Source organism: Notothenia rossii (genome assembly GCF_949606895.1).
Source record: "Notothenia rossii genome assembly, chromosome: 6".
In the NCBI taxonomy this organism is placed as follows: Eukaryota; Metazoa; Chordata; class Actinopteri; order Perciformes; family Nototheniidae; genus Notothenia; species Notothenia rossii.
The window spans coordinates 30,041,867-30,068,675 of NC_136909.1; the positions used below are offsets into that span (position 1 = coordinate 30,041,867).

General features: G+C 40.5%; 1 protein-coding gene across 4 annotated transcripts in view; it reads right to left on the reverse strand.

Annotated features, from left to right (window-relative positions):
• Positions 1-26,809, reverse strand: part of nos1 (nitric oxide synthase 1 (neuronal)) — a gene marked incomplete at its 3' end in the record, with an annotated part of 44,995 nt that overhangs the window by 12,157 nt on the left and 6,029 nt on the right. For 2 of the 4 annotated variants that reach the window (XM_079688116.1, XM_079688117.1), the window contains exons 3-20: positions 23,936-24,038; positions 17,299-17,436; positions 14,402-14,541; positions 13,587-13,749; positions 13,248-13,339; positions 11,189-11,330; positions 10,953-11,092; positions 9,879-10,053; positions 9,208-9,309; positions 6,086-6,280; positions 5,234-5,319; positions 4,538-4,682; positions 2,751-2,855; positions 2,610-2,668; positions 2,403-2,519; positions 1,587-1,761; positions 567-705; positions 97-175 (exon numbers count right to left, since the gene is read on the reverse strand). In XM_079688116.1, coding sequence (XP_079544242.1) covers positions 97-175; positions 567-705; positions 1,587-1,761; positions 2,403-2,519; positions 2,610-2,668; positions 2,751-2,855; positions 4,538-4,682; positions 5,234-5,319; positions 6,086-6,280; positions 9,208-9,309; positions 9,879-10,053; positions 10,953-11,092; positions 11,189-11,330; positions 13,248-13,339; positions 13,587-13,749; positions 14,402-14,541; positions 17,299-17,436; positions 23,936-24,038 — 2,295 coding nt within the window. Of the gene's footprint in view, positions 1-96; positions 176-566; positions 706-1,586; positions 1,762-1,993; positions 2,054-2,402; positions 2,520-2,609; positions 2,669-2,750; positions 2,856-4,537; positions 4,683-5,233; positions 5,320-6,085; positions 6,281-9,207; positions 9,310-9,878; positions 10,054-10,952; positions 11,093-11,188; positions 11,331-13,247; positions 13,340-13,586; positions 13,750-14,401; positions 14,542-17,298; positions 17,437-23,935; positions 24,039-24,248; positions 24,424-26,809 lie in introns of those variants that run through there. The other 2 variants (XM_079688118.1, XM_079688115.1) reach the window with 2 other exon arrangements.

A 26,809-nucleotide genomic window follows, 5' to 3' on the forward strand; every position in this document is an offset into this window, starting at 1 on the left:
AAGAGTGTATTACATCAAATAAGAATATATTTTTACAAGCTCACAAAACCGTTAACATGTGACTTATTATTGTCCTGTTTTAAAAAACATACTTACTTGGATTTAGAACTTTGCAAATTTTGAGATTCTAGCATCTTTGCACCGTACACCATCTTCTTGTGAACACTGTGCAATGCTGTTGGTAGACAAAAACACAATTATATTTTTACTGTTCCATGGGCGGTTCTAAGGGGGGCCCAACAGGAGCCAATGCCCCTGTAACCTTGAGCTTAGAGCCCTTTGTGACCCCCCTCCAAAAGAAGAATTGATCATAATTATTTTTTTCAATAATTTAATACAATTGTAAATAATTTACAGAAACAAATTATGCTACAAAAAAGAAATTCCAACAAAAATGAAGAAATCAAATCAAAGTTTGATTGTATAAATAAAGTAACAATTACATTCCTGTAACCTTGGCCAAAGTAACTCAAACTAGTAACTAAACTAAAATTGTAACTTAAGTAGATACATACAGTAAACGCCATCAATATTTGTCACTGAGCTCCCACTGAATTATTATGTACCTTCTGTGAGGGCCGGGGCCTCGGCAGTGTACGTCATGCGGAACTTGCTCTTCTTCCAGCTGCGGTCGTTACTGATCAAGGAGTCGTTGGCCTTCTCGATGTTCACGTCATCGCCAACACAAAACACGTCACAGGCAGCCTTGACATATAGAAACCGGGCAAAAGGAAAGAAAGGGAAAAAATTTCAAAGTGTGCCCTCAAAGGAATAACAATTTTTGGAAAATTATCTCTGCATTCAAATTAGGACTGCCCCCACCAACTCAAGGTCAGTGTGTGGCCACTGTTGGGGTTGTTCTAAACACCACTGTTGGGGTAAAAGGGATGAGGGTGCCTTCTGATGTAGTTTTCTTTGTTGTGGTAGCACAGGTATGTGTCATGAATTAAAGTAAAAAATGATGTGCATGTTGTTCCCATTTGAACAACATGTAAGAATCTAGAGTCTTATCTTCTAGAACCAATTCACAATTCCAAAAGTAGATTAATGTTCATATTTCGTTTTCAATAAAATAAGCATGCTTCTTTTACTGACTGACTACCCATAACCCTACACACTGAGTCAAAGTTGTGTCAACATAATTTTTTGACATGACGGAACATACAACATTTTTGCAGTGTTGTTATGCTGGGAAAAAAAAGCCAGCAAGCCTAAGCACACCAATTGTATTTATGTGAAAGGCAGCATTTTCTTATTTTGTGGTGAAAATGGTAGTGAGAAATAGTAATTGTCATAGTTCTATTCGTGAAAAGTTGGCATGATTAAAATGTCACCTTTTGTCCTCGGTTTACCTTTGTGTGTTAATGTTATTACAATGAATAATATAACTGACAAATATGAGAACTCTAAAATCTTGTTCACACTTTACACTTCATCATGCCATATTTTGCCAAAACCCCTTTATTATTATAATGGATTAAATGCTGAAATTAACATCACTAAGATAACTGAATCGGAAATCCCTTGGAATCAAGAATCAATATTCATTTAACCAAGCCCAAAGGGTTTTAAACCATGAAACAGACCTTAAAAACCTTCTTGGCCCAGGTTCTGAATGACTCCTCCTGGCCACACAGCTCATCTCCCTCTCCCATACGTAGGATGCGCTCCCCCCCCAGCTCTTCAAACAGTGTGTCCACAGCGTGGGCAAAGGCGCAGAAGTGTGGGTAGGCCCTGGAGCCAAGGCCAAACACTGAGAACCTAAACAGAGACACACACAAACACATACACAAGAAGGAAGAGAGAGAACAAGTGTGAGAGGCAGATAGCGTTAAAAAAAATCCAAACACAAACCAATCTTGGCGAATCACCGCCAACAAAGCCATGTCTGAATCCCCCGAATTAGTAGTCTTAGAGCTTTTGATTAGGTAGAAATGTGAATGAGCTGAGTTTTCAGAGGGCAGGAGATTCAAACCACAGCTTCACAACTTACTTCAACGTAGAGAGACATGTTTTTGTTTCTTTCATATTCAAAATGTCAGGAATCTGTCCACTGCAATTAGATTTGAAATCCAGAAAATAAGTTTAACATGCAAAACACATACAAATGACAAACGAAATGCTCAATTGATAAGACATACAGAAAAGACCTTGAAATTATAAACTGTAAATGCAGTGAAAAAAAAATAAACATGGCCTTCAACAAGTTATACATAATTGTATTAGATTAGATGAAAGCAATATAATATTATTGCTTTCAAATAACCTAATACAATTAGTGTATGTGTAATTTGTTTACGTAATACATGTATTTAAATCAACGCTTCAGTTGTTTTTCAGTGTGGGATGGCTTTTGTTTGACAAGTTGTTAAAGTCTTATTGTATGGCTAATTTTTGTTTACCTGACATTTGCGAGTGGTCCGGTGCTCTCAAAGTTAATCCTGGGTTCTGGCTCGTCACTGGAGGACTTGCGAGTGTCAGAGTAGGAGGACACGCTGTTGAAACGGACCTTGTAGCTCCTGGATGGGAGGCAAAAGCGGAGAGATTAAAAGCATGGACACATAACTCAAGGAAAAAGGAGAAAAATCCACAATGCAATACAAACTCACTTTCTATCTTCTGTGTTGGATGTTGGGTGGCACATCTCCATTAAGGCAGCTCCAAATTTCTTCAGTAGCCAAAGAAGGACTGTTAGTAATCCATGCATCTGCCAAGTGTTGAATAGTCAAGAGTTGTGAATATATAAATACCTCTCCATTCTCTGGTGGATCACCATTGCCGAATGTGCTGGTCACCGCTAACACCAGCGTCTCGTGCTCCAGGTCCACCACATCGTATTCATCCATCGACATGACCTGCGGATAACAAAACAGGGCATCATGCAAATGAAATATTAGCCTCCACGTACAGGGTGTAGTCTTCAGTGTGAATTGAAGACTACTATTGAAGGAAAAATGTGACAATATATGTATCTAAACTCCCTTATCATCCTAGGACAAGATGATTAAGTCCACACACACACACACACACACACACACACACACACACACACACACACACACACACACACACACACACACACACACACACACACACACACACACACACACACACACACACACACACACACACACACACACACACACACACACACACACACACACACACACACACACACACACACACACACACACACACACACACACACACACACACACACACACACACACACACACACACACACACACACACACACACACACACACACACACACACACACACACACACACACACACACACACACACACACACACAGTCCTGATCATTGTGCTATTTAATTACATTTCCAGTGTTTTTCCATGTTGGGCGTTGCAGATTGGCTCTCATTACAGGCTGGTTGGGTGCTAATGACCCAACAATAATGAGCACAAACATTTTATGCTACATATATTTGACCAAAATGACAACAATATTTGCTTTGGCTAAACTACATTGACTGAAAACATAGACTTAATTGTCAAAAGCATTTATGAGTACAATAGAACAAAATCAACTTTTTTCTTTGACTAACTTTCAGTGGAACTAAACTACATAAATAACAAATAAGGCTGGCTAATTATGATTTTTTTTAAACTCACAAAGACATTTGACACAGGACTAAGCCTAAATAAAAAAGAACTGGGAAAATCAACCCTCGCCTTTTTAAGCTTGCTCTCCAGACACACATTTCTAAAGACAGATGACCAGAGCGTGTAAAATAAGGCTGAACACGCAGTCGTTGGCGAACAACAAGAGGTTGTAATGAACACTCCGTCCTCGCCTCTAACGAGATGATAATATGCTGCTGCCACACAACGAGCATCCATGATGCATGCATACCGCTCAACATGAATGTGTTAGTCTGCCACAGGACTCACTTGTACTTCACACACACACAAAGACACACACAACCAAAGGCATGAAGAGGAAACAGGCTTTAGCCCCACGACAACGAGGATTTCCCCCGGGCACTCAAATCTGCCCTGCGATCCATCTACAGACACCCACTCTTAGTGACACACACATCCACACACACGAATCTCTTCTTGTACGATTGATCACACTGGGAAAACAGGAAGGGAAAATTAGACATGACCTGAAGGAAAAGCATGCAGTGTATGATTGAGAGCAGCGTGTTTAGCATTTTTTTTCTAATAGATTTGCACAGCCAGGGGTGCTTCGGGATCTTGTCTTAAACTACTGCACCGCTCAACGCATCGGTGGTTAAATGTTCCCTCCAACCCGCGGCAATTTACTGCATGAGAGAAGAAGAAAATGTGACAAAAGATACACTTTATTCTTGTATGCTCTCGTTGCCTGTACTCAGCTGGCATCTGCCTGGCTTCGTCAGCCACAGAGGGGGTAGAGGGGATGGAAGCGGGGGGTGTAGGAACGATGTCTTTGAATTCCTCTTTTTTCAATGAAACGTCTGCACAATGACAGTATAAGTTCCAGACCAACTTTCGGATAACATGATGCAAGGTAGGAGCAAGGGTACCTTTGCATCGAATGCGTGCTTGAAGATTTCACACAGAGTTTTGGCATAATCTTGCGATTTGCCCGTCTCCGTTGCAAACAGTATGGTGGCTTTCACCCTCTTGGCCATGGCTTGGCCCATGAGCTTGGCTGAAAACTTCACAGCCCTGCAAAGGCAAAGAAAGAGATGGTTAAAATTGAGAAGCACAGAAAATCATAGGGTAAGACATTTAGAAAAACAAAAACCATTGATTTAGGGGCACAGTTTGCTGATAGATAATTTGGTTTTGAGACTAGTGTGGTACAGCTAGAAGCGGGAAAACAAATGTGTCAAGGGGGATGGATGACAATAATTATTACATAGCTTGTCATATCCTTGAGGAAAAACATTAAAAGCAGAACATGGGCGTGAACATGCATGCTTGCTCAGACAAAACACTGACAAAGCTTTGATTACTCCCTGAGGGGTTGATTGAATAAATTGCAACGCTGATCACACCAGTTTCCTTCCAATGTGTCTCACTTTTGTCAGTAAAGTGATTACTAGTTTGGCATTAGATTAGACACATCCTACACTAAATTATCTTTGGCATTTAATGATGCAATTTAACCTTGACTTTGAAAATGCAGGGAGAACAAAGGAAGAAAAACAAGTCATACATTTAACAAACACTAAACCTTGTTTTTTTCTAATCTTTCTGTGTGACTGCATACTCACTTGGCAAGCTTCTTGAATCCAATGGTTCTTTTCTTTGTCGGCGTCCCGTTGGCTCCCTTCCACACATAGGTATTCCAGGGATCGAGCTTTTTGCATTTGGAACAAGAAATTCAAGTTTGTTTAAAGAGGCCCTATTATGCAGATTTTTAAGGTTCATATTTTTATTTTGTTCACATGCCTTGATGTTCAAAAAAGGTCTTTACTTCTCTCATACTGCCTGTGCTGCAGCATCTATTTTCACCATCTGTCTAAAACCAAAACCCAGTCTGCTCTGATTGGTTAGCCGGCCGGCTGTGTTGTGATTGTAGAACCACTTAGAGATGTCCCGCTCCTAAGCTTATCACTTACAATGTGTTGAAGCGCTAGCCAATAGTAGCGTGAGTGTTACCTAGTGAGGTCACTATGTTGCGGAAGTAAACAAAGGACTACATTTGAGGTGTTTCAAGCAGGGAGAAATGTCTGACATTAAATTTGTGAGTCCATCTACATGCAGACAAATCTATATAACATACTACAGGAAAGGGAAAACCCCCCAAAACAAAAACACACTCTTTAGGGCTAGAATCCATTACCAGATACTGAGACATCTTCTGTGACATTCAGTGTATTCAAGAGGTGCAACTTGCTGTACAAACTTTCCTTTATTGTGTTTGGTCTACTTTTACTAATGATTCCCAACATTTACCTTTATGACTTCCTTAATATAGCTCTTCAACCAAGCAGTTTGTGAACATAAGTGCTGTACTTGTGGTAGTACCATCTGCCAATAACACACAGCACCCCATGAGTTGCGTTACGGCCTTGGAAGCTAATGTCAAAGCAGGTATTCTTATCTCCGTTTTATGGCCTCACCTGGTACTCAAAGGAAGGGGTGAGGCGATAGTTGATCATTTCTTGGTGGAACACCGGTGTGATACTTCCTGACATGGGAGGCACAATCCACACCCAGTCTCCGGGGCAGCCACCTCGCACCCGGTACTCATTCTCCATGTGCTTCATGAAGGACTCTGTGGCTGAGTGATGGTCCACTATGGTGACTTTGCACAGCTGAAAATAAAGGATACACACAATGAGCTCATTTAAGTATCTCTGCATGTTCTCTGATGCTTTCTATAACTACTATAGATCAAATACAGTATCTCGTAACCCATTGGCTATTGGTCTGGCGGCAATATCCTCTCAGGATGAGGGGTAATATTGTTGGGGTTCCATGTAGCTAGCAGATATCAGGGCAAAGACTTCCTTCAGTGCACTGCTCATTGTTTTCAGTTTGATTAGCAATAGTTAAAATATGCAAGGAATGGAGTTTAAGTGGGAAAACAACATGAAACGACCAATTTGTTTCACAAGGGGCCCTTTAACAAATATACTTTTGTAAAGCCTGCGTCACACTGTCCCGAAATTGACACCAGATGGACACACGAATATGGAATTGTGAATTTCGCACGAAGATGGCCCCGAACTTGGTCAACGGCCAAGCAACAGCCGAAGCAACAGCCGAAGCAAGCACGATGCCTACAGAAGGCCACACGATGGCGCCCGAACCACACACGAAGGCAAAATTTACATTACATTTAAGATATACAACTGCAACGAAAGTAACAAAAACAAATTACGTTAAAGTACTATGGGACTTAACATTTTGGAAACTTGAGATTGTATATAATAAAAATTGTCACTGATATTTTCAGACTTTGTTCTTTACTTTCTCCGTCTTTATATGTAAAAGATATTAAGTTTTCTCTGTCATGTTGCTTCCATAGCATCAACAACTTCCTGTAAACAGCGTAAACTCGCCTTCAAAATAAAAGCATCTAAATAAAACCGGAAGTTAACCTAAATTACATTTAAGACATACAACTGCAACGAAAGTAACAAAAACAATGTGATATCCTTTTCAGTTTCACAGAACACAAATTGGGTTATTTACATAATATGTTTGACATGATTTTGTTGTGCAATAAAACAACCAGAGAAGCGGGGAAGCGGGAAGTCAGTCAGAGTTGGGGGTGCGGCGTGCGGATGTGGTTGGGAGGGGGAGGCGTGCTAGTGGAGCCTCGCAGCAGCAAAACTGTGGCGTGCTACACTGTAGGTGCACCGCAATTGCGCTTCAGAGCAGGTTCCCTCCGCAAAATGAGGCCCCATCCGAGAGGGGTCTGCGTGATCTGCGTGTAGGGAGGGGCGGCCCTGTATAATAACATCATATTAAATGCAGTAATATGGTCTTTAGCAACAGCTTGTGAGAGCAGTGCATTCATCAGTGTTCGTTTTAATGCTGCCATTTTGTTGACGGCCTGTGTGTTGATGGGACTTCTCATGCTCCCTAAATGTTTCCCCTGCCTTTCGCCAGTTGTTAAACCCTCCTTTCAAAAAACTCCCATCCCTGATCTTGTCTGCACTGACGAGCTTCTTTTCAATAGCAGAGCAACAGAAGAAGCACACCGCATTATCACTTTCTCTTATATAGTGAAGCTTTTTATAGACTGCTTACACTAAAATGCTAACTCAAAAATAGTAACTCAAAATAAAACTTTTGTATTGATTTGTTTAGTGAACTTTTTGGCGTTGCAGTTACAACTCTCTGCCAACAGATGGGGGGGGGGGGGGGGGTGCTGCAGCCCCATCAGCACCCCCCCCTTCCTGCGTCCTTGCAGAGAAGCGATCTGCAAGGAAGCATTGAACACCGTGGTCCCATCTTGATGTCATCGTATTATAATACGATGGCTACACGACGGCATTGCGAGGGCTTCACGTAGTCGTGTTGCCTTCCTAAAACAATCGGACAATCCTTAGTTTTGTCTTCGTGAGGCGAAAAATGCCCAATGGCACCGATGATCACAGGAAATAAAGACGAAGATGACACGATTTGACAAGATGCCCTCACGCTGGCCTTACGAAGGGCAAAACGGAACCACGAATTCAACACGAAAAGGAACCTTTGCAAGGCCCTTCTGCAATTTTTTGGCATGCCAAAGATTATGCCACAGCTCACGAAGTTGCTGCCAGAGCCTGAGAAACTTCTCCGGCGGTCATACGATGACTTAAGATGCCCTCACGAATGGCCCGATGTTGTTACGATCAGAGCCGAATTTGAACATTTTCTTAAATCGTGTGTCCATCTGGTGTCAATTTCGGGACAGTGTGACAGGGGCTTTAGGGAATTATTTAACTAGTCTTTAATTATCATGGCCTTAAGGCTGAAACCTCATTTTGTATGATAAAGCAGGCATCTCTCAGCCATTGGGGCCTCAACAGTAGCTGGTAAAGAGAAGACCTGTCTTTAAACCCTGAATGTGTCTAAAGCAAAGAAGACATAAACACAACGTTTCTGCTGAGGATCAGAGAGTACGTTTAATCAGACCAGTGCTTTCTGGAGCCAGCTTCTCTGTGAAAGACATTTCTGGTTGTTGATAGAGCATTAGTTGTCCTTTTTGGGTGTGTTAAGTAGGCGCTGTGAGAGGACTTGAATCACATAATTGGTTGGGGCAGGAGCTTCACTAGAATCGCCCAACAAACCTCCAGTGTCATTTCTCTAGCTTCATCATCATATTCCAGTTCATTGCTCCATCTAAGAGTTTCCATCCAATTAAAGCAAATTCATTGTCATTTGATAGCTGAACGGTTAAGAGGTTGCATTTCAGGCAAATCCTCTTTAATTCTCTACAGGGAATGTGAACCTGCATTCGACCAAAGCCTGCTCTGCATTCATATTCAGAAACTGTTTACAAAGATGATGTGCATTTCACAAAAAAATATGTTCCATTTCATCAGTTACATTAAAGGCACATCTTTTATGCCTGCTGACATTGGATGCACCTCATGTTAGAATACAATTAAAAAGTGACAGCTCTAGAAACAAACATGTTAAGCAAAACCTCACAAAGAATAAGAGTGTTCAGAACATGCAAACTTTTCAGAGCCAGCCCATTGAGGCAACATATTCAAAACATTGTTTATTATAAAGTAAAGTGTACCTGGAAGCTGTAGAGAACAGCGATGTTGATTTCCACACATGCCTGGTCTTTCCAAAGGGAGGAAGTCTTCCTGGTGTCTAAGGCCATCTTGTCAGCAACTTCCTACATGACATAAAAATAAATGTAACAGTTGCAAATATAAGTATCTGTCCAAATTAAATCAACTGTGACATTGAAGTACTTTTCACGCCTCCAATAGGTGTTTGTTTAAAGTAATAGATCTTTTTTTTTTGAGAGTGCAAAAAAAGTATTTCTCCCTCTCTTTTAACTTGACTCAAAAGGAAACATGCACATTTAGGTAATTGCCCTAATTAGGTCACATATATAAAATATTTAACTTTGAAGCGTTTACTATTCACTTACATTAGCTTCTCTAAATACATGACTTGCAGTATTTAACTGCATAAATATATCAACAGTTAACTATGTACACATTTTGTAACAATATTCAAATTAACAATTTATAATTGATGTTATGAGTGTCTATGCCAATACAAAAGGAGGCTTTAAGTGCTGTTCAGCAGTTTTTTCGTCAGAGTGCACAATTAGCAGAGGAATGGTATCCTGATTTGACCATTTGGTGACACAACACATGCTCCCCTCTACACACGTTGTCAGTCAATCTGTGGTTCCTATGGAGCATGACTCCATATTCTGGCACGACACATTACCTCCAGAATGTTGTAGCGCGAGCTGTCACAGAAGTCTCTCACGCCGATCTCTGTGCCCATGTACCAGCCGCTGAAGGGGCAACCAGTGAACTCCAGACCCCCGATCTCAAGCAGCATGTTGGAGACCGCCGGGAGGGTGTACCACTTCAGCTCCAGGTCCTTGAACCAGTCGTACCTGGGCAGAGCAAACAGGGGATTGCCAGGTGGGAACTGTAGGTAAACATCCAACATTTGCGATATCAAGCTTATTAACCACAATAATTTGCATCGGTCTGTTTGAGCACAGAAATGTATTCCTAAGACACAAATAATTAAAAAAAACAGAGCAGCCAAAACCAACATTAACAAAAAGAAACCGTTTTTGAGAGCTTTCAATGCTGGACAGAGCAGGCAGGGTGTAAATCAACCTCCCACTGCTCGCTCCTTGCACCCTCTAGGGGGATTGATAACATTGCTTTCAGTGTATTATTTGAAGAGTCGGGTCTAATCTCATATAATGATGAGGCGCCGTTGGCGGTCGACTCCTGTGCCAAGCTGCTGCCAGAGCTGAGGGCCAGTTGAAGCGAGGAATGGAGCAAGAGATGCCAATTTTGGGGAGAGTAGTCTGGCGGGAGATCAGTGTGGGTTTTGAAATGCTCTGTGTAGCGTGCAGAGATGTAGTGATGGCTCAGTGTGCATCTGTATTTATAATAAGATGCAGTTTTGAATGTGATTAACAGTATAAGATAGAGCAGCATAATGCTTAAGATGTCAAACACATTGTGGTTTCATACAGGGTCAGTTTTCTTAAAATAAAGTAAACAAATAGAAAAAAGGCAAAGCTTGAAACTTCACTTTCAAGTCCCATGGTTACCACAAAAGCTGGCATAGCAACAGATCAAGTATGGCTTGTTGTGCTTTCTGGGAGCATTCAGCACAGTTTGAATGTCACAATAACCCAATCAGACTTATTGTTGTAAAAGTAACCCATTGTTTAAGAAGTGTTGTTAAGAGATGTGTGAGTGGGTGGATGTAACCCCCTCTGTTTTTATTTTGCTAGATTTATGCATGCTTCAGAAGGAAAGCAGAACTCACTTAGGGTGTGTGAATGGCACCTCCAGGATGAGGTCTTCGGGAATTTCGAACAGCTCGGGATCATTTCCATTGGCTTGCAGCAGGAGGGGCAGGACATCAAAACGACCCTTTGCACCTTTCCATCCCAGCTGCGTGCAGATCTGGGGACGAATAGCAACAAAGCAGAGTGCAAATAGGACATTTGTTTCAAAGTGACATCGCCATTTACCACATTGACTTCAGCTCCTCTTGTGTACCTCAGTAAATTCGACATTAGCAGGGTCCCCTTGGATCTTTCCATCAGGCATTTTGTATCCAGCGTAGCGAATCAGCTGAGAGTTCCACACTCGATAGTCATGTTTTCCATCTATCCTCTGAGGGAATATGGTGATAGCCGACCTGCAAAAAACAAAACACATTTAGAAAAATATAACTTGGTTTCAAAGAAAAATCTAAATTCGGTGGCATATCTGTACCTACATTATAGTGTATACGGTGTGAGGGAAACATTAAATGGAGTATGTTAATTGATCAACTAGATTGCAACAGATGGTTGGCATCGTACATGTCATCCTCATAAAATATATTTTCAATTACGCTTTGTCACAGCTTAGCTACCTTTAGTCTGCTCTACATCCCAGTGGTGTTTTTAATGCCATGACCGGGTGAAAGTGTTAACACTACTAAGCTGGTGCTAAGTCACTGAGGAGGGGGAGCAGCTGCTGAGAATCTGGGCCAGTTGTGCTAGCAAACAACATCTGCAGTAAAGCTTGGAACCTGGTGTGAACAGCAAAACCAACAGTCTGTGCCTTCACAGACTTTAATGTGCCAACGACACATTTCATTACAATCTGTCCTCTTGCTGCCAATATCTAATGAAGTACATTGTTGACATTCACGAGTTCTAAGGGCTGTGTGTTTCTGCTGCTGAAGGGACATCCTGACAGGCCGGCGCAAAAGATACACACCCAAAAGCAGAACTCTTAAATACAGGAAGTGCTCAATCGGAATGTATCAATTACCTGCAGGGGTAAAGGTTGCAAATTCATGTCAAGAGATTTAGTTTAATACTTTGTTTAGATTGTACATTTAAACTTGTGATATGGTTGATTGAATATTAATACTGATAATACGATTTGTTTAGTACTTAGGTATTAAATTGTTTTTCAGAAGTATACAGTAGGTCCTTACATTAAGTTGTGTTTACTACCGTAGACTACTGTCATGGTTTCCATAAATGTTTGTGTCACTTTTTTATACATTTTGTAAATTGTTTACTTCCTTTTTATGTAAATAAACCTGCCTTTTACACTCCTCATGCCTGCTGGCTCTGTCTGCAAGCATGAGGCTTAAACAAAAAAGATAAGCCCCTTGACTCTACTTTATTGCTTAAAAGAAACATTTAAAACTGCATTAGTATAAAATAGAAAGGATAAACGTCACCAAATGGAATTGTTCACATTCTTGCAACCCAACAATGGCAACACACTGATGACTTATGGATCACTTTAACTGTAAAGGTTTAGTAAATAATTTATTAATTTGTGACGACTAAAAAATACTTCATAAAAAGGTGCCTCAAGAAGTGTGCAGTGAAATTCAACAACATGTTGACACATATTTTGTAATATATTGAAGACATAACATCATGTTTTTCCAAGAAATCCTAAACCTAAAAACCACTGACTCATAGTCTTTTCTTTGCAGCATTTATCATCCTTCCTGACATTTGTATTTATATTTTGTCACGTTGACAGGTGTTTTGGGGATGAGCAGAATGATTTCAAAACTATTGCAACACGTTGCATGTGTTTATTTATGTGTCTGTATTTATCTATGTTGAAGCGAGCCAGACGGAGAGAGGATGTTGTGCTGGCTCTTATCAACATGTGTATCCGAGATCTCCTCCAGAAGGCCAGGCTAAGAGTAGTAAGGATTCAGAAGCTATACATCATTCAAGAAGTAAATATTAGGTGTCACATTATGATTAGCACATGGCAGAAAGTGAGCGAGCACTGACAAATGACTGCTTGTTAGCAAGGCCCGCCGCCTCACCAAGAGGGCATTGATTGGTGCAGAGACACTGACAGGCAGCAGATAGTGTCAGATAAAGCATTAAGAGACAGAGCACAGGCTGACAGATGGGACAGAGGGTCATGTCAGGGCAGAAAGAGATGGAGAGAGAGGGGGGATGAGATATATGAAGCGACAGATGGGGAGAGAAACACGTGTAGTCTGAGGAACAGGAGCAGAGTAGAATAAAAGGAAACAAGACATAGGTAAATAGCTGAGCATTGTGTGTGTGTTTTTGTTTACCTCAGATTGCCTTTGTTGGTGGCGTACTTGATGTGGTTACAGATGTAGTTGTACATTCCATGAGCTGTTGTGCAGTCTCTAGCATCAAAAAGCTGGAAAGCAAAACAAAAGAAGAATAGATGTTTTCAATATTAGAATAAAATAGTAGTACAGTCTGATATTTTATGCAAGATGATGTATGACTGCGAAGCTATGTTTCTGAGTATCTTGGAGGTTATATGAAACAGAAAATGCAAGTAGAAATGCAAATGTGCAAAATGTATCTTGTTGACTTTCCATATTACTTGTTAAAAAAAAGCAGTGTAAATCTAAATGCTATTTGTGCATGCTGTATAGTACCTGCAGTTTGGACCACTGGATCCTCCCTACACATCGGGCAGCATTCCTCCAGGCGTGTTTGGCTCCATAAATCAGTTCAGTGTCTTTCAGCTGGTAAGTGTCCGAAATTTCAATCTCCTTGGTTACTTCCTCCAGCCTGTCCACATGAGCCTTAGAGCCGAACCTGTAGACAGAACAGGTACGGAGGCACAACAGAATAGAACATTTGAACTTCTAATTGAGTTGATTATTTCAATTAACTGAGTTTTTACTTTTGTAAAATATCCCAGTACTTGTTGCTTTCTGTTGTTATGTAAGCTAGGAAAATTAAGCTACCATGTTGAACCAGGCTCATTAGCTAACACTAACGAGTAGCTATCAGCCATGTTAGCATTTACTACACAGACATTAGTGGATAAAAGAAAGAAGATAACCTCATAAGATAAAAAACAATAATACAAATGGTTCTTTATGTCTTATTTAACCTTTATATTTTATTATTTGCCTCTACCCAAACATGAGTTCTGAAACCCAGAATTGTCATCATTGTTGCGCAGAAGTCCCTTTAACACAAGTCAATGGGTCGTTTGAATGAGATTTTGAAAAGATTCCTAAAATAACTTCTGCGGCTAACACAAGCTTTAGAGATTTTACTTTTTTGTGATATTCTGGCATAAAAATATGTCAGTAACTACCCTTCCTTTAATGTTCAGTCTATCTAACCCACTCACTCTAAATTGCATTTGGGGAACCAGTGTGACGCCTACTTTCTGGTTGGCCTAACACAAATGCACTCTATTGAGTCACAACTGTCAGCTGTTACAGGCCGTGCTTACCTTTTGATAGAGGTGTAGTACTGGTCTATGAAGTCAGTGGCCAGTGGAAGAAGCTCCTCTTTGGTTCTGAACTCGTCTGGTTTGCGGACAGGGGGCATCATCACGGAGCCCATGCACACATTTTCATTACAGAGTGGCATCTGATGAGACAATATTATGACAAATGAGGTAGGATTTCGGGGGTTAAATCTGATTGTTTGTTTTTCGTTAGTGCCAAAAATCCATCTGAAGAGCCAGGAGATCATTGCATATGGTACAGTACAGCTCTGATATCAGTAAATATCCTCAACATTTACTTTCAACTAAAGGAAAAGACTAACAGAAGACACAATGCTGCCTTCCGGTTCACAACATAGAGGTGTTCCTTTCTTTTAATTGGACAAAGTATTCAACATATTTCAGAGGTCTTTGTGATTGCTGTTCACTGACAAGAGCCAGTTTCTGTACTCATCTCTGTGAGTGACTAGATGCAAAATGAGATTCTTGGCATCCTATTCATTTACAAAAGGCAGAGCTATCATATTACCTTCCCCCTCTATTCATTTTAGATTAACCCGCTAGGTCTTGGTTCTGCTTGATATGAAACAGACCCAGGGCATGCTTGAATTACACTTTAGGTGTAAGTGTTTTCTTATTGTATTCAATTTTCTCTCCTTTTCTTACTGTGTGTGAGCCATAATCCCCTCACTTCTTTATCCCTCTGATAGAAGGCTCTCATTTGCCTATGAGTAAACCTCTCTTTTAATGCGTTTTCAAGGATAAATAAAGTGTCAATAAGAAATAAACTAGAACAAATATATATATATATATTTTAATAGGTAAAGGCATACAGGCAGGATCACATCCAACTGCACTGACAAGTGTTCACCTTGATATTTAATCCCACAGGGTTCAACTTCAGACGCAAGGTCATGTTTTATTATAAGCTCCGGACTCTGAATGCAAAAAAGGGATCATAACTGTTTTACAATTTCTTTCATGATATTGTTCACACATGGCTGGCACGCATGTTAATGAATGAGTAAGTCGGTGAGTCATGGATTGGTATCCTTCTTTTAAGCAGGGCAGGAAGACTGAAAGAGTGAGGATACAAAAGAGAAAACAAGTAAACAGAGAGATGCAGGGAGAAAATTGCTCATAGCTGAGAGCAACCTTGTGTGGTCAGTTTAATATGATTAGAGATGAAGTCAGCTGTCACTTTGGTTTGCCTAAATGCCCTCACCAGCTTAGAGAGAGATGGAATGAGGGAGCCAGAGCGGATGACAGGACGGATAGCGCAGGCGTGCAGCCGAAGAGGAAATTTGACACTGACCCCATCGCTACTAAAATTGGCTTGTCACGCTGAACCACACACTTGCACTGTCCAAACACTCAGACGTGGACTGGCAGTCCGTCCAAAATAAACTTCCCTCTGTGTGCCTTCCAACAAATCCAACCCTCGCTCGACAAAAACAGAGAAGAGAAACAAATATGTTGAGCAACACAACAAACACACCATCACAGCCAGTCAACCAAAATAAAAACGTAAAGCGAGTTAAAATGCGTGAAAGATTCTGTAATAACAAAGATAAAAATAAAGGGATCATTTGAAAGAAAAAGGAAGCTGAGGAAAGAGTGTTGTCAACAAGAGAGAAGGAAAGATATGAACAGAAAGAGGTGACCGAGTAAAACGGGGTAATGGATGAGTAAAGCAGCGAGTGTTAAAAATAAAACAAAGGAATCACTCGTGCTCCAGCACGTCCGCTCATTATACCGCTCTGGGCATTCATGCCAGCCAGCTGTCCTTTTCGAAAAAGACGGATCATCCTCGAATACAGCAGTGTCTGTGATATATAATAAATCTGAAGATGCTATTAGAGGCCATTCATTGGGATGCGCAGTCTGTGTTCGATAAGTCACCAAAGTAATTAGGCTGCCGTTTGCTGTTCACAAATGGCTGCTGTGATTTGGGGGATGAATGCTTAAACAGCGGGGTTCACCTTGTGCTTGTTAGACTGGCTTATTAACTAGAGGGAGAAGCTTTGGCTGCATGATACAACTGATGAAAAGGGATAAAACGTCATTCAAACTTTTTGTTTTCTAGGTTTTGGGAAATAACCATTTCAGGTGTTCGAAAGTCAACATGCATGGGTCAAGAAAAACCGAAGCATGAGTTGTTCACTCACAAAAAGGCACATTGTTTCTAAAGTAAGGGATAGAGTAAACACGGTTTTAGATTACCAACATATTACAATTAACTTTCATGAGCTGACAACACACTGTAAAATGAAAAGTCAAAGTCAAAGAGCACCAAAACTGGACCATTGCAGTAACCTTTTGTTAACAAGGTAGCCCCGCCCTAAAGCAAGTACCATCATTTGCAAAATGAACATCATGCCATATTAAAGAAACTTGAAACCAGTGATCGAAACCATAAACTTGTCAGGAAATGTTTGTAATTTCTCATAGACTAAATGTGTATTATTGTAACCATGATGATGAAGGTACCCCAACATAAGCCAAGTAATAACCCATATCATTATCTTTTCCTAACTGTGCCTTAACCTTTGCGATGTTAGATTAGAAAATAGTCTTGATTTTGAATAGCCAATGTTGTCTTATTGAGAGTTGTCTTTTATCAAGAAATGCTGTGTGTCAATTTGGAAGGCACGGCCCGCTTTGTCCTTTAATTAGATGGAATTGTCACTTGATTTTTCTTATTTCAGCAAACCTTTTCCTAATGTGTTCATAAGGTTCATCACTGGCATAGAAATCGGAGATATTATATGACGACTTGAATCGCAACATCTTCCTCATCCTTGCCGGTATGGTTGCCACAGCAACAAATGTAAATATGTAAATCTTGAAGCAGAAGGCTTAATCCAACCCTTAATTGAGCTGATTTCCATATGGCTTACCTTGCTGGAGCTGTGGTGGAGTGTGTCATTGTAGAGGGTGCCAGTTTCCCAGTTCTTGACCTTAATGAAGCGGGGGCATTTGGAGGGGCTTCCATTCTGAAGTGACTTAGTGGGTGAGGTCCTTCCCTGAGCCGGGGGCTGGAAAGAGCACACAGAAAATGACACATGAGTCATTACTTCATGCCTTTGAACTATATACTGTATGGCTAATGGGTTCTGACCTCAGAGATACCTTTGCTCCAAGCTGGATCAATTGTTTATGAGTCATACTGTGGTAAGAGACAGTCATGCATTGTCCTCAAACTACCTTAAATGGACATTGATTGGCAGGTTTAAGATGGGAATAACACAAACAATATATGGAGGAACTTTTGCAACCATTTGGAGGCTTTCTTTGTGGACCACAGACTATTTCTTCTCAGGGAATTATCAGTTTGTCATTGTGTTCAAGCCTCACCAACACAGAAACTCTTCACATTGCCTCCCCTATCCATTTCTGGTTTAGTTCCCACTCAAGGATAAAGACAATCAACATTTAACAGCAGGTTGATGGCAAGCTTACTTTGGCTCACTTGGTTTTCCAATATGGTGGCTGTATTGACTAAAATGAATGCCTGCAATTTAACCCCGAAGCAAACTGTACATGTTCCAAGAGAAAGGCACAGAGAGATGTCCAATTATCAGAGCAATCAATCCCACACCTTGGAAGCCCTTTCATCATCTCCCTCTGCATTGTTAATGACACAGTGGAGCATCTCCTGAACAACTGTGCCACAATCATCACACTCGTCTGGGACCTGAATACCGATAGTCACGCCAGTTGAGTCGCATTGTTATTTTTGCATCCTCTCAAACATCGGAGAGGAATGAGAGGGATTGAATTGAATTTGATTTTGCACATACTGGTAGTAAAGCGCTTAGATCCTGTGTGTTCATGCGCCAACAGCAGTAACCCCCACGGTGCGGCTCAGATATGCCACATTATCACTGAGGTTGTGGACAGGAAGGAAGACCATCGGAGCGTAAAAATCTCTCGATCAAACAGGCAAAGAAAATCAGAGAATTAAAGCTTTTTTACAGGAAAAGCAGAGCAGTTATGTGTATGAACATTTATAAATGCTTGTTGCGCACTGACCGGAAGCTATAGCTCTGGCATTTACGTTTAACAAATTCTGTTTATATGAACAACCTGTAAATGTCAGTTTACTTTTTCCCTCATTCATACACACGTTCTGATGTCATTTTAAAATGTCAGAGTTAATGTAGCATCTTTTCTCGCCCCTGAAAACATTTACATGAGCGGAAAGTCAGTTATTGAGTGACCATTAACTACATGTTTGGAAAGGACTGACATCAGCCAGGATAGATAGGGAGGTAATTGTGTGTCAAATAGATTGCTCAATCGAGATCCCTCCCGCTAAAAGAGATTATCCAATCATAGATTGGCAAATGCATCTAGTACAGGGGTGTAAAACTCAATTTCATCACGGGCCACATCAGCATTATGCTTGCACTCAAAAGGGCCGGTTGTAACTTTAAGACTATATAAAAAGACAAATATATAAATATTGTATTGTATTACATTATTGCCTCTGCATTGGATTATTATCGGATAGGGTAATAACTTCTTAATTAACTACTACGTCTGAAAGCAGAAGTCTAGGACAAATAATTGCAAGTCTCTTCAGTAAGAATGTAGCAATATGATTTTCAAAGAAAAGCCACATTGGAAAAACATTGATTGTGACATTTTGAAAAAGAGAAGTGACATTTTGAGTAATGACATATCACTGGAAAGATCAGGATGTCCTCTGTACAGTACATCAGGGATTGATAGAGTAGCTCAAAAGAGTTGCATGTTAACAACATTTCCACTACAGTGGACATTTCCAATGGGCGGGGTCCCAGGAGGATATACTGTAAACAACAATAAGTATATTCCACACAATGAACATAATTGCACATTAATGAGTTTGACGGCAAGTTAGCAACCTAAACGTTATGTTTTGGACTCTCTCCACCATAGTGAGGCGACCTGAGATCACCCATGCCCTTCTTAGAGTGTGAGACCTTCCATTCCAGCTGCTTGCTGTCATAAGGGCGGCGCGCCCCCGTCGACCCACAACAATACACAACATGAAATTACGTGCAAATTGGTGATACAAAAAAAACTTTTTCATTGCGCTTGTGCCTCCCCCAGTCGAAATCGCGCCCTGGGCCACCGCCCATATCAATATCCGCCACTGCCCGGAAGAAAAAACGTACTGTACTTCGAGGGTTTGTGACTTTACATGCAGAAAAAGCTACATAACACACGAAAGGACGGGTAATAATAGGAAAAGCATATGGGACCTTTAATCGCCCTGGATATGTTAGAACACCTGATTTACAAGAAATGCACTGGGTGGGTGGGGTTGTTTTTGCAATGCAAAAGTTGAGGCCAAAAGCAATCCCAACCACCCAGTGCATTTCTTGGAAATCAGGTCTTACAATATCCCAGAAAAACCCGGCGGACTGGAGATTGCGAAACTGAGGCCCAATGACAAACCACACCCTAGCTACTTCCCCTCCGTGATTGAGTGAACTCCGTCTGTAGTCACGAGGCTCCCTTCTTCCAGGAGGAGGGTGTAAAAACAGCAGCAAGCTTAGAGACGATCTCCCCTCTCTCTGGCAGAAACAGGAAATGTTGTAACTTTTCTTAACAGCGGTTTCAAATCAGCATTATCTTGGATTAAAAATAACCCCAAAAACCTTTAATGGTGTTTCCTTTTCGTTAAACACTTTTTGTTTTAAAATCTGATGTTTATAAGCTGCTTGGTTTTTGCAACAGTCCCTGTAAATATACACAACTTTTTCAATTTTGGACCGATTTTATCGACCTTCTTTGGGAGCCCCCCTTCTGGTCCGGGGCCCCAAGCTGTTGCCTGCCGGCAAACGGCGCCCCTGCTGATGCTCTTCTGGGTAATCATACATCCTATCATGTACACAGTTACAGTTGGGCTTCTCCTTCCCCTAAATCAGGGGTGTCCAACTCAATTTCATCACGGGCCACATTACATGTCATTTGTTAGATGCTTTTATCCAAAGCATACTGTACTGTGGATAGTCCCCACAGGAGCAATTTCTGGAGAAGTGTCTTGCCCAGGGACACAACGACATGCTGACTGCAGTGGGACTTGAACTTGCTATCCCCTGATTCGAAGTCCAGCACACTACCCACTGAGCCAAAGCCTCCCACATCAGCATTATGGTTACACTCAAAAGGGCCAGTTGTAACTTTAAGACTATATAAAAAGATTTATATAAATATTGAATATATATAAAATAATGTATTGTGTATTACATTATTGCCTCTGCATTGGATTATTATCGGCTAGAGTAATAACTTTTTATTAACTACTACGTCTGAAAGCAGAAGTCTTGGGCAAATAATTGCATGTCTCTTCAGTAAGAATGTCACAATGTGATTTTAAAAGAAAAGCCACATTCTGGAAAAACAAAAAAAAGTCTAATTTTATCTAATCTATTTATGAGAAAAAGTCAAATTCTGAGAAAAAGTCGAATTTGAGATGCATTGTGGGACATGTTGTTTATGGGCAACGTGCTTCTGTGAAGTAGCATGTAACCGTATAATAAACATACTATATTCTTTGCAGGCTCTTGTGGGGCCACATAAAATGAAGTCGCGGGCCGGATTTGGCCCCCGGGTCTTGAGTTTGACACCCCTGATCTAGTAGGTTCAGCTGATTTGCTAATGGCAAAATCACTCTTTTTCACTTATTCAATACTCTCTAAATAATAGATGTGCAATGGTTTAGTCATTAAACACTTATCATGTCCGCTGAAGTGTTGCTGAACACTATTTTTGCATTGTGGGATTCTTTAAAGTCATTCTTTTACTTATTACAATGTGGAATTTGTAAGCACTTTATAGTGGGTTGATTTACTCACAATTTGGACAATCAGATGGCAGATGGTAAATACTGTGCACTCTATGGTAAATGGGGGTTGATCCCTAACACAGCCAAGCTTTGGATTCCTCCACACGCTAAAGTGGCATTTCAAGGTTCTTTTTTAACTGGTGTCTTTTGTTAGCCTTTCCAAAATCAAAAGCATAATTTAGTGATGTCAAGTTAGGATTGTATAGAGAAATCCTTTGTGTTTAGAAAATCCTTATGCTCGTAATTTTGTATTGAGAACATTTAAGTAATCCCCTATACTTAGTGGGTGTCTTAAAGTTATACCTGTAAGCTATGGGAATATAATATATTAAAAACAAAACTCACAAAAAGAGAGAGACTGAGAGAATATTACAGTTACAAATCCATCTGCTGCTTCAGCACCACGGAGAGTGAAGTATCAGTACACATTCAAGATACCAAGATTTAAGAGCCAAGGTCGGGCCATAGATTCTATCTTGCACAATCCTTAGTCAAATAAGGCATACGTGAGTATGGTTGACTAAAGTAACTAGGGTATGAGAGATAACATAAATACCCCAAGGCGGCATGCCTGGACCATGGCCAGAGAGACCAAGTAAAGAATGAACTGGGTCAAAGGCAGGTATCTAAGCAAAATATTCCTTGACACTGGATCCTGACATTAAGAGTTACCTGTGCCTAGTTCCTGTTGTTCAATGTAAAACGAGAAGTTTAAACAAATAGTAAAGTTAGCTGAAAACATTTTTAAACCCACTCACGTTAACTTACATAGCTAGCTAGCTACAGCTGACTCAAAATCAGGCAGCAACAGTTTTCATTGAAGTCCGAAATCAACAGTCTCCCACTACATGACAGCATGCTTTTATCTACCTCTGACTGAAATCAATAACCTAGAAACATACCTACTGAGGTCAAGAGTCAAAATCTGCGCCAATAATATTGTAAAGCTCTACAAATTTAGAGAAAATATCTGACATTATAGTTTATCCTAATATAAAGATATAATAAAAGAGATAAAGATATGATTGTAATCGATCTGTGTTCTAATGCGCAAAGTCCAGTCTCTTTGTGAGACACACTTCCCTGATCTAGTCCATATTGCTGGACCACGCAAACTTTTGAAATCCCATCATTTGTCATCAAGCCTCAATGTCAAAAATAAGGTGTGGATGTAACAGTAGGAAGTATCTATGAAGCTAGAAATTAAGATAATTGGAGATAATCTGATAAAGATAATTTCATAACGGAGCGTAATGACCAAAGTCATTCTGGTAAATGCAGTTATAGAATAAAAGTTCCCTTAAACACCCATCAATTAAAATGTCTGATGGGAAATGGAGATAATGAGCGCACGGTAGGAGGTAAAAGGGAAACGAGAAAAGAAGAAAGTGAGACTGACAGCCGGAGAAATGGAAAGACATGGTACGTGTTAAATATTTATATGCTTTAGTCATGTGCATTTATGGTTTGACAATCGGGATTTAATTAGTGGTGATTAAGCCCTTGCGTGTATAGAAAGAGAAAATATATTCTCTGTTTTTAATGGATAATCAAAAGCTAGCTGGTGGAATTTGACGGAACATTTACCACCTTTTTTAGATAACAGGCTTTTCGAACATTATATCATGCAGCAGCAGAAGCAAAAACAAGAGCATATCCTTCTCCAAAGTGAGAAACGTGTTGGCCGTTAACATGGCAAACCATGTACATCTGCCTTACATTTATTTTACTGTCTGACTTGAGTCTATCGAATTAAACACTTAGCGATGAGCCATCAAAGTCAGCATCAGTGTCTGGAGAAACGCCTGCAGGGGAGCTTCTTGCTGCATGAGTCAGTACACATTCATATACTGAACACTGACACACACACACTGCTTTCACTTCCCACACTTTTCTAAAAGCATGCATGTCCTCAGTCCGAGCACACACTCCCAAGACAAAGATCTAGCTATCACATCATACGTACATATCCTCTAGTGCCACTGTTGAGAGTGCATCACCCAAACCAACCCAACCCACCCACCCCCCTTCTTCCCTTCCTCTATCCAGCACTCACACAATTATTCTCATAAGCATGCACATTAACACTCTCTTCTCTGTAGGTCTGAGGGGCTGGAACGTTACTACAGGAGCCACAATTGATAGAGAGTGACGGATCAGCAGCTGCATGTATTCATTAGACCTCCTGGAATCGTTTTGCCCCATCCGGTCCCATTGAGAGGGGATCGAGCGGCGTCACAAGTGGGTGGATAACGCAGACCATGTGCAGATTACGACACTATCCCTGTCACAGACTCTCAGACTTGTGACCAGACCCTTCTATGTGGAAGGCATAAGCTGGGTTTAATGCCGCACAAGCTTACCTCCCGGAAGGATCTAATGCCTAGGTGATGGGATCTTAAGCAAAGGCTTTACCACTATGAGCAAAGAAGCAACACAGATGTGCGGGCTCAGTTTCTGAAAGCATCGCAAGTGCCAATCGTGTGGATTAATGCAAAAAAAAAAAACTCAGACATGGATGCACATGTATTGCACAGCTGCAAAGATTCGCTAACTGTAGCCGGCCTGCTCATAAACACAGGGAGGATTTGCAGGTTATTGATCTAAAAAATTAGAGCTACACAAACGTGTGCTTACAAGTGATTTTTCTTACTTGGAAAATCATTTGAAGGCTTGAACATTTGTTTCATGTTTACCTTGTTAGTGTCAGCGTTGTGGAGCACCACCGGCATGTTTTCCAGCATTCTGTTGTTATCTGACGCCAGCTGGGGAGACGTGCCATTTCCCACGCCAAGGTCCCTGGGGGTCATAAACAATTTTCTGTCAGGTGTGTTTGCTCACATCTGGTGCAACATAGTTATTTCATTTCATGTAAAAGAAAAAATGCCACACTTGGAATGGCATTGAAACAGTGAACAAGCCACCTTTCTGCTGTCTTTACAAATAAAGGAACCAGGGACTTGTACACGCTACAAAATGCTTTTTACTCCGGGATCTCTGCACACCCACATCAGTGTTTTCTCTCTTCAGGCCTCCGTGAGTGTGTAGATGGAGATCGTTTGGCTTCTATCAGGCTCTCCAGTGTTTCTTGTTCACACTTGTTGCGGTGCTGCATTGGGACAATGTGATCCTTCATGGAGGTCAGCCTAAGTAATTTCTTCTTCATTTCATCTCATTTCAAACCTTTATTTACCCAGGTGTATCCCATTGAGATCATTGATCTCTTTTTCAAGGGAGACCTGCTGTGTGTCACATCCTGGCCCTGACTGATCGCCTCACTCCCTCACCTGGTGTGTTTTCCTTCCCTGTTAATCACCTGCCTGGCCTCAATGAGCCTCAGCTGTCCCTAATCATTACTCCTCTCCTGTGTATTTAGTCTGTGCTGTTGCCTTGGTCAGTGCCAGTTCGTCTTGTCTGTCTAGCAGGAAGTACTCCAAGATACTCTCCTAACGTATGCTCTAGCTTTTTAGCGTTTGTACCAACTTAGTTGGTTGTTTTTTCGTTGCTTCCAGTCTGTTCATTTTTTGATCTTTGCCTGTATTATTTTTGCCTTTTGGATTAAACGCTTGACTAAGACCTTTTTTGCCTGGTTGTGCTCTTGAGTCCTATTTTTGCTCGTGCCCGTACTTTTGTTTGATACTGTGCTCCAAATTCACTCAAAGAAGTGGGCGTATGCTACAAAAACTCCTAAGGAAAGACCCTTGTAAGATGGGGACAGAGACCTAAAAGTGAATTGCAAAAGGTGTATTGTCATTGCATGTGTGACTTCAATAATGTTTTGTAATATTTTTTGGCCCGGGGGCCAAATCTGGCCCGCGACTTCATTTTATGTGGCCCCACAAGAGCTTGCAAAGAATATGTTTATTATACGGTTATATGCTACTTTACAGAAGCACGTTGTCCCACAATGCATCTCAAATTTGACTTTTTTTCCTCAACATACAGTATGCATTTTCTCAGAATTTGACTTTTCTTGTCCAAATATGCCTTTTTTCTTAAAATTAGCCTTTTATTCATAAATAGATTTTTTTTTTCAAAATGTCCCTTTTTTTCCCAGAATCTGGCTTTTTTTTATAAAAACATTTTTTGACATGCGCACTGAAGGGACTTGCAATTATTTTCCCTAGACTTCTGCTTTCAGACGTAGTTGATTATGAAGTTACTACCCTATCTGATAATAATCCAATGCAGAGGCAATAAGGTAATATAATACATTATTCTATATTATTAAATATTTATACGTATTTTAATATAGTCTTATATATAAAACTGGCCCCCATGATGCTAATGTAGCCCGAGAGGAAATTGAGTTTACCCAGGAAGTTCAAACTTTACTAAGGTTTCTTGGCAGTAAATAACTTTCTTTGCGTTGTTCTCTGCATTTAGACATGTGAGAACAGGTTAAGACTGATATTCAATTAGTTTTGCCTGTAGGCCATTTCAAATGACCTGAGGCTACAGATAATATAAATACTATTTATCAGATTAAATAAGTCCCAAAACATCGGAGAAAAAAAAAAATGCAAGGATCTGAGATTGTCCAGGTCTTTCTTAATAAAAAGGCTCAGTCTTAGTCTTTTTGATACTATTTCTTTGCAGTTTGACATCTATTTCCATACATTTAAAAAAACATCCATTTATTTTCAGTGTGAATTAGAAAATAGATACAGCTGACGGCTTGCAAGTGAAGCTCTTTCTGGCTTAGTCCTATTTAGTCATTTAAACATATCATAACCAAGTTACAATATAGATGTTTGACTTTCGTTTAACATTGGATACAGTTTACGACATGAACAGGGAGGTCTCTCACTGAGCTGTAACTATAAGATCGTAAGAGACTACAGCAGAAGGGGGAGGGGAGGACACTGTGATACCGCTGTGTTAAACAACACGAGACATGAATAAACGAATAAACACAGTTTGCGTTCCTCCAATCAAAACCGCCCAAACGCAGATCCAGTCTACTGTATTCAGTTTCCCACCCCCCTAACTTTCTTATCATCACGTGTCTATGCTAATTGTAAATCCTTACAGGCTTCCCTTCACACTCCCTGTCACACTGTATCTCTTTATCATAGAAATTTGCATGATGATGTTTATCCCCCTCCATTCAAAGGTGGAGTTCAGACATGCAGAAACATGCAGAGAAGTTGCATATGTCACTAGTCATTAGCTCTGACGAAGAGCGTCATCAGCCTCATGCTGAATTGTGAGATTGTTAAAAAAAGAAAATGCAGTAAATCAGCAATAATGTGCCATTCCTTTCCAAGCAAATAGATTACAATTATTTTAGGGTTTATTCGATATTGATGCCCTTTCAAAATAATGTATACTAATGATTGTTCTCATACACATTTTTCAAATGTAAATCAAATAAAGTAAGCTCTCTCCTAGTGCTGACCAAATGTCAACATGTTTTTAAATGATATACGCTTGAACCCTATTTAGAAAGCCATTTAACAAGACGTCGCCGTTCCCCATGTTTGTACATGTTTGTATTTATGAAAGATAGGAGGATATGCATGGATTGGTCAATAATGACATATTGATTGAAGGAGACTGAAGCCTCA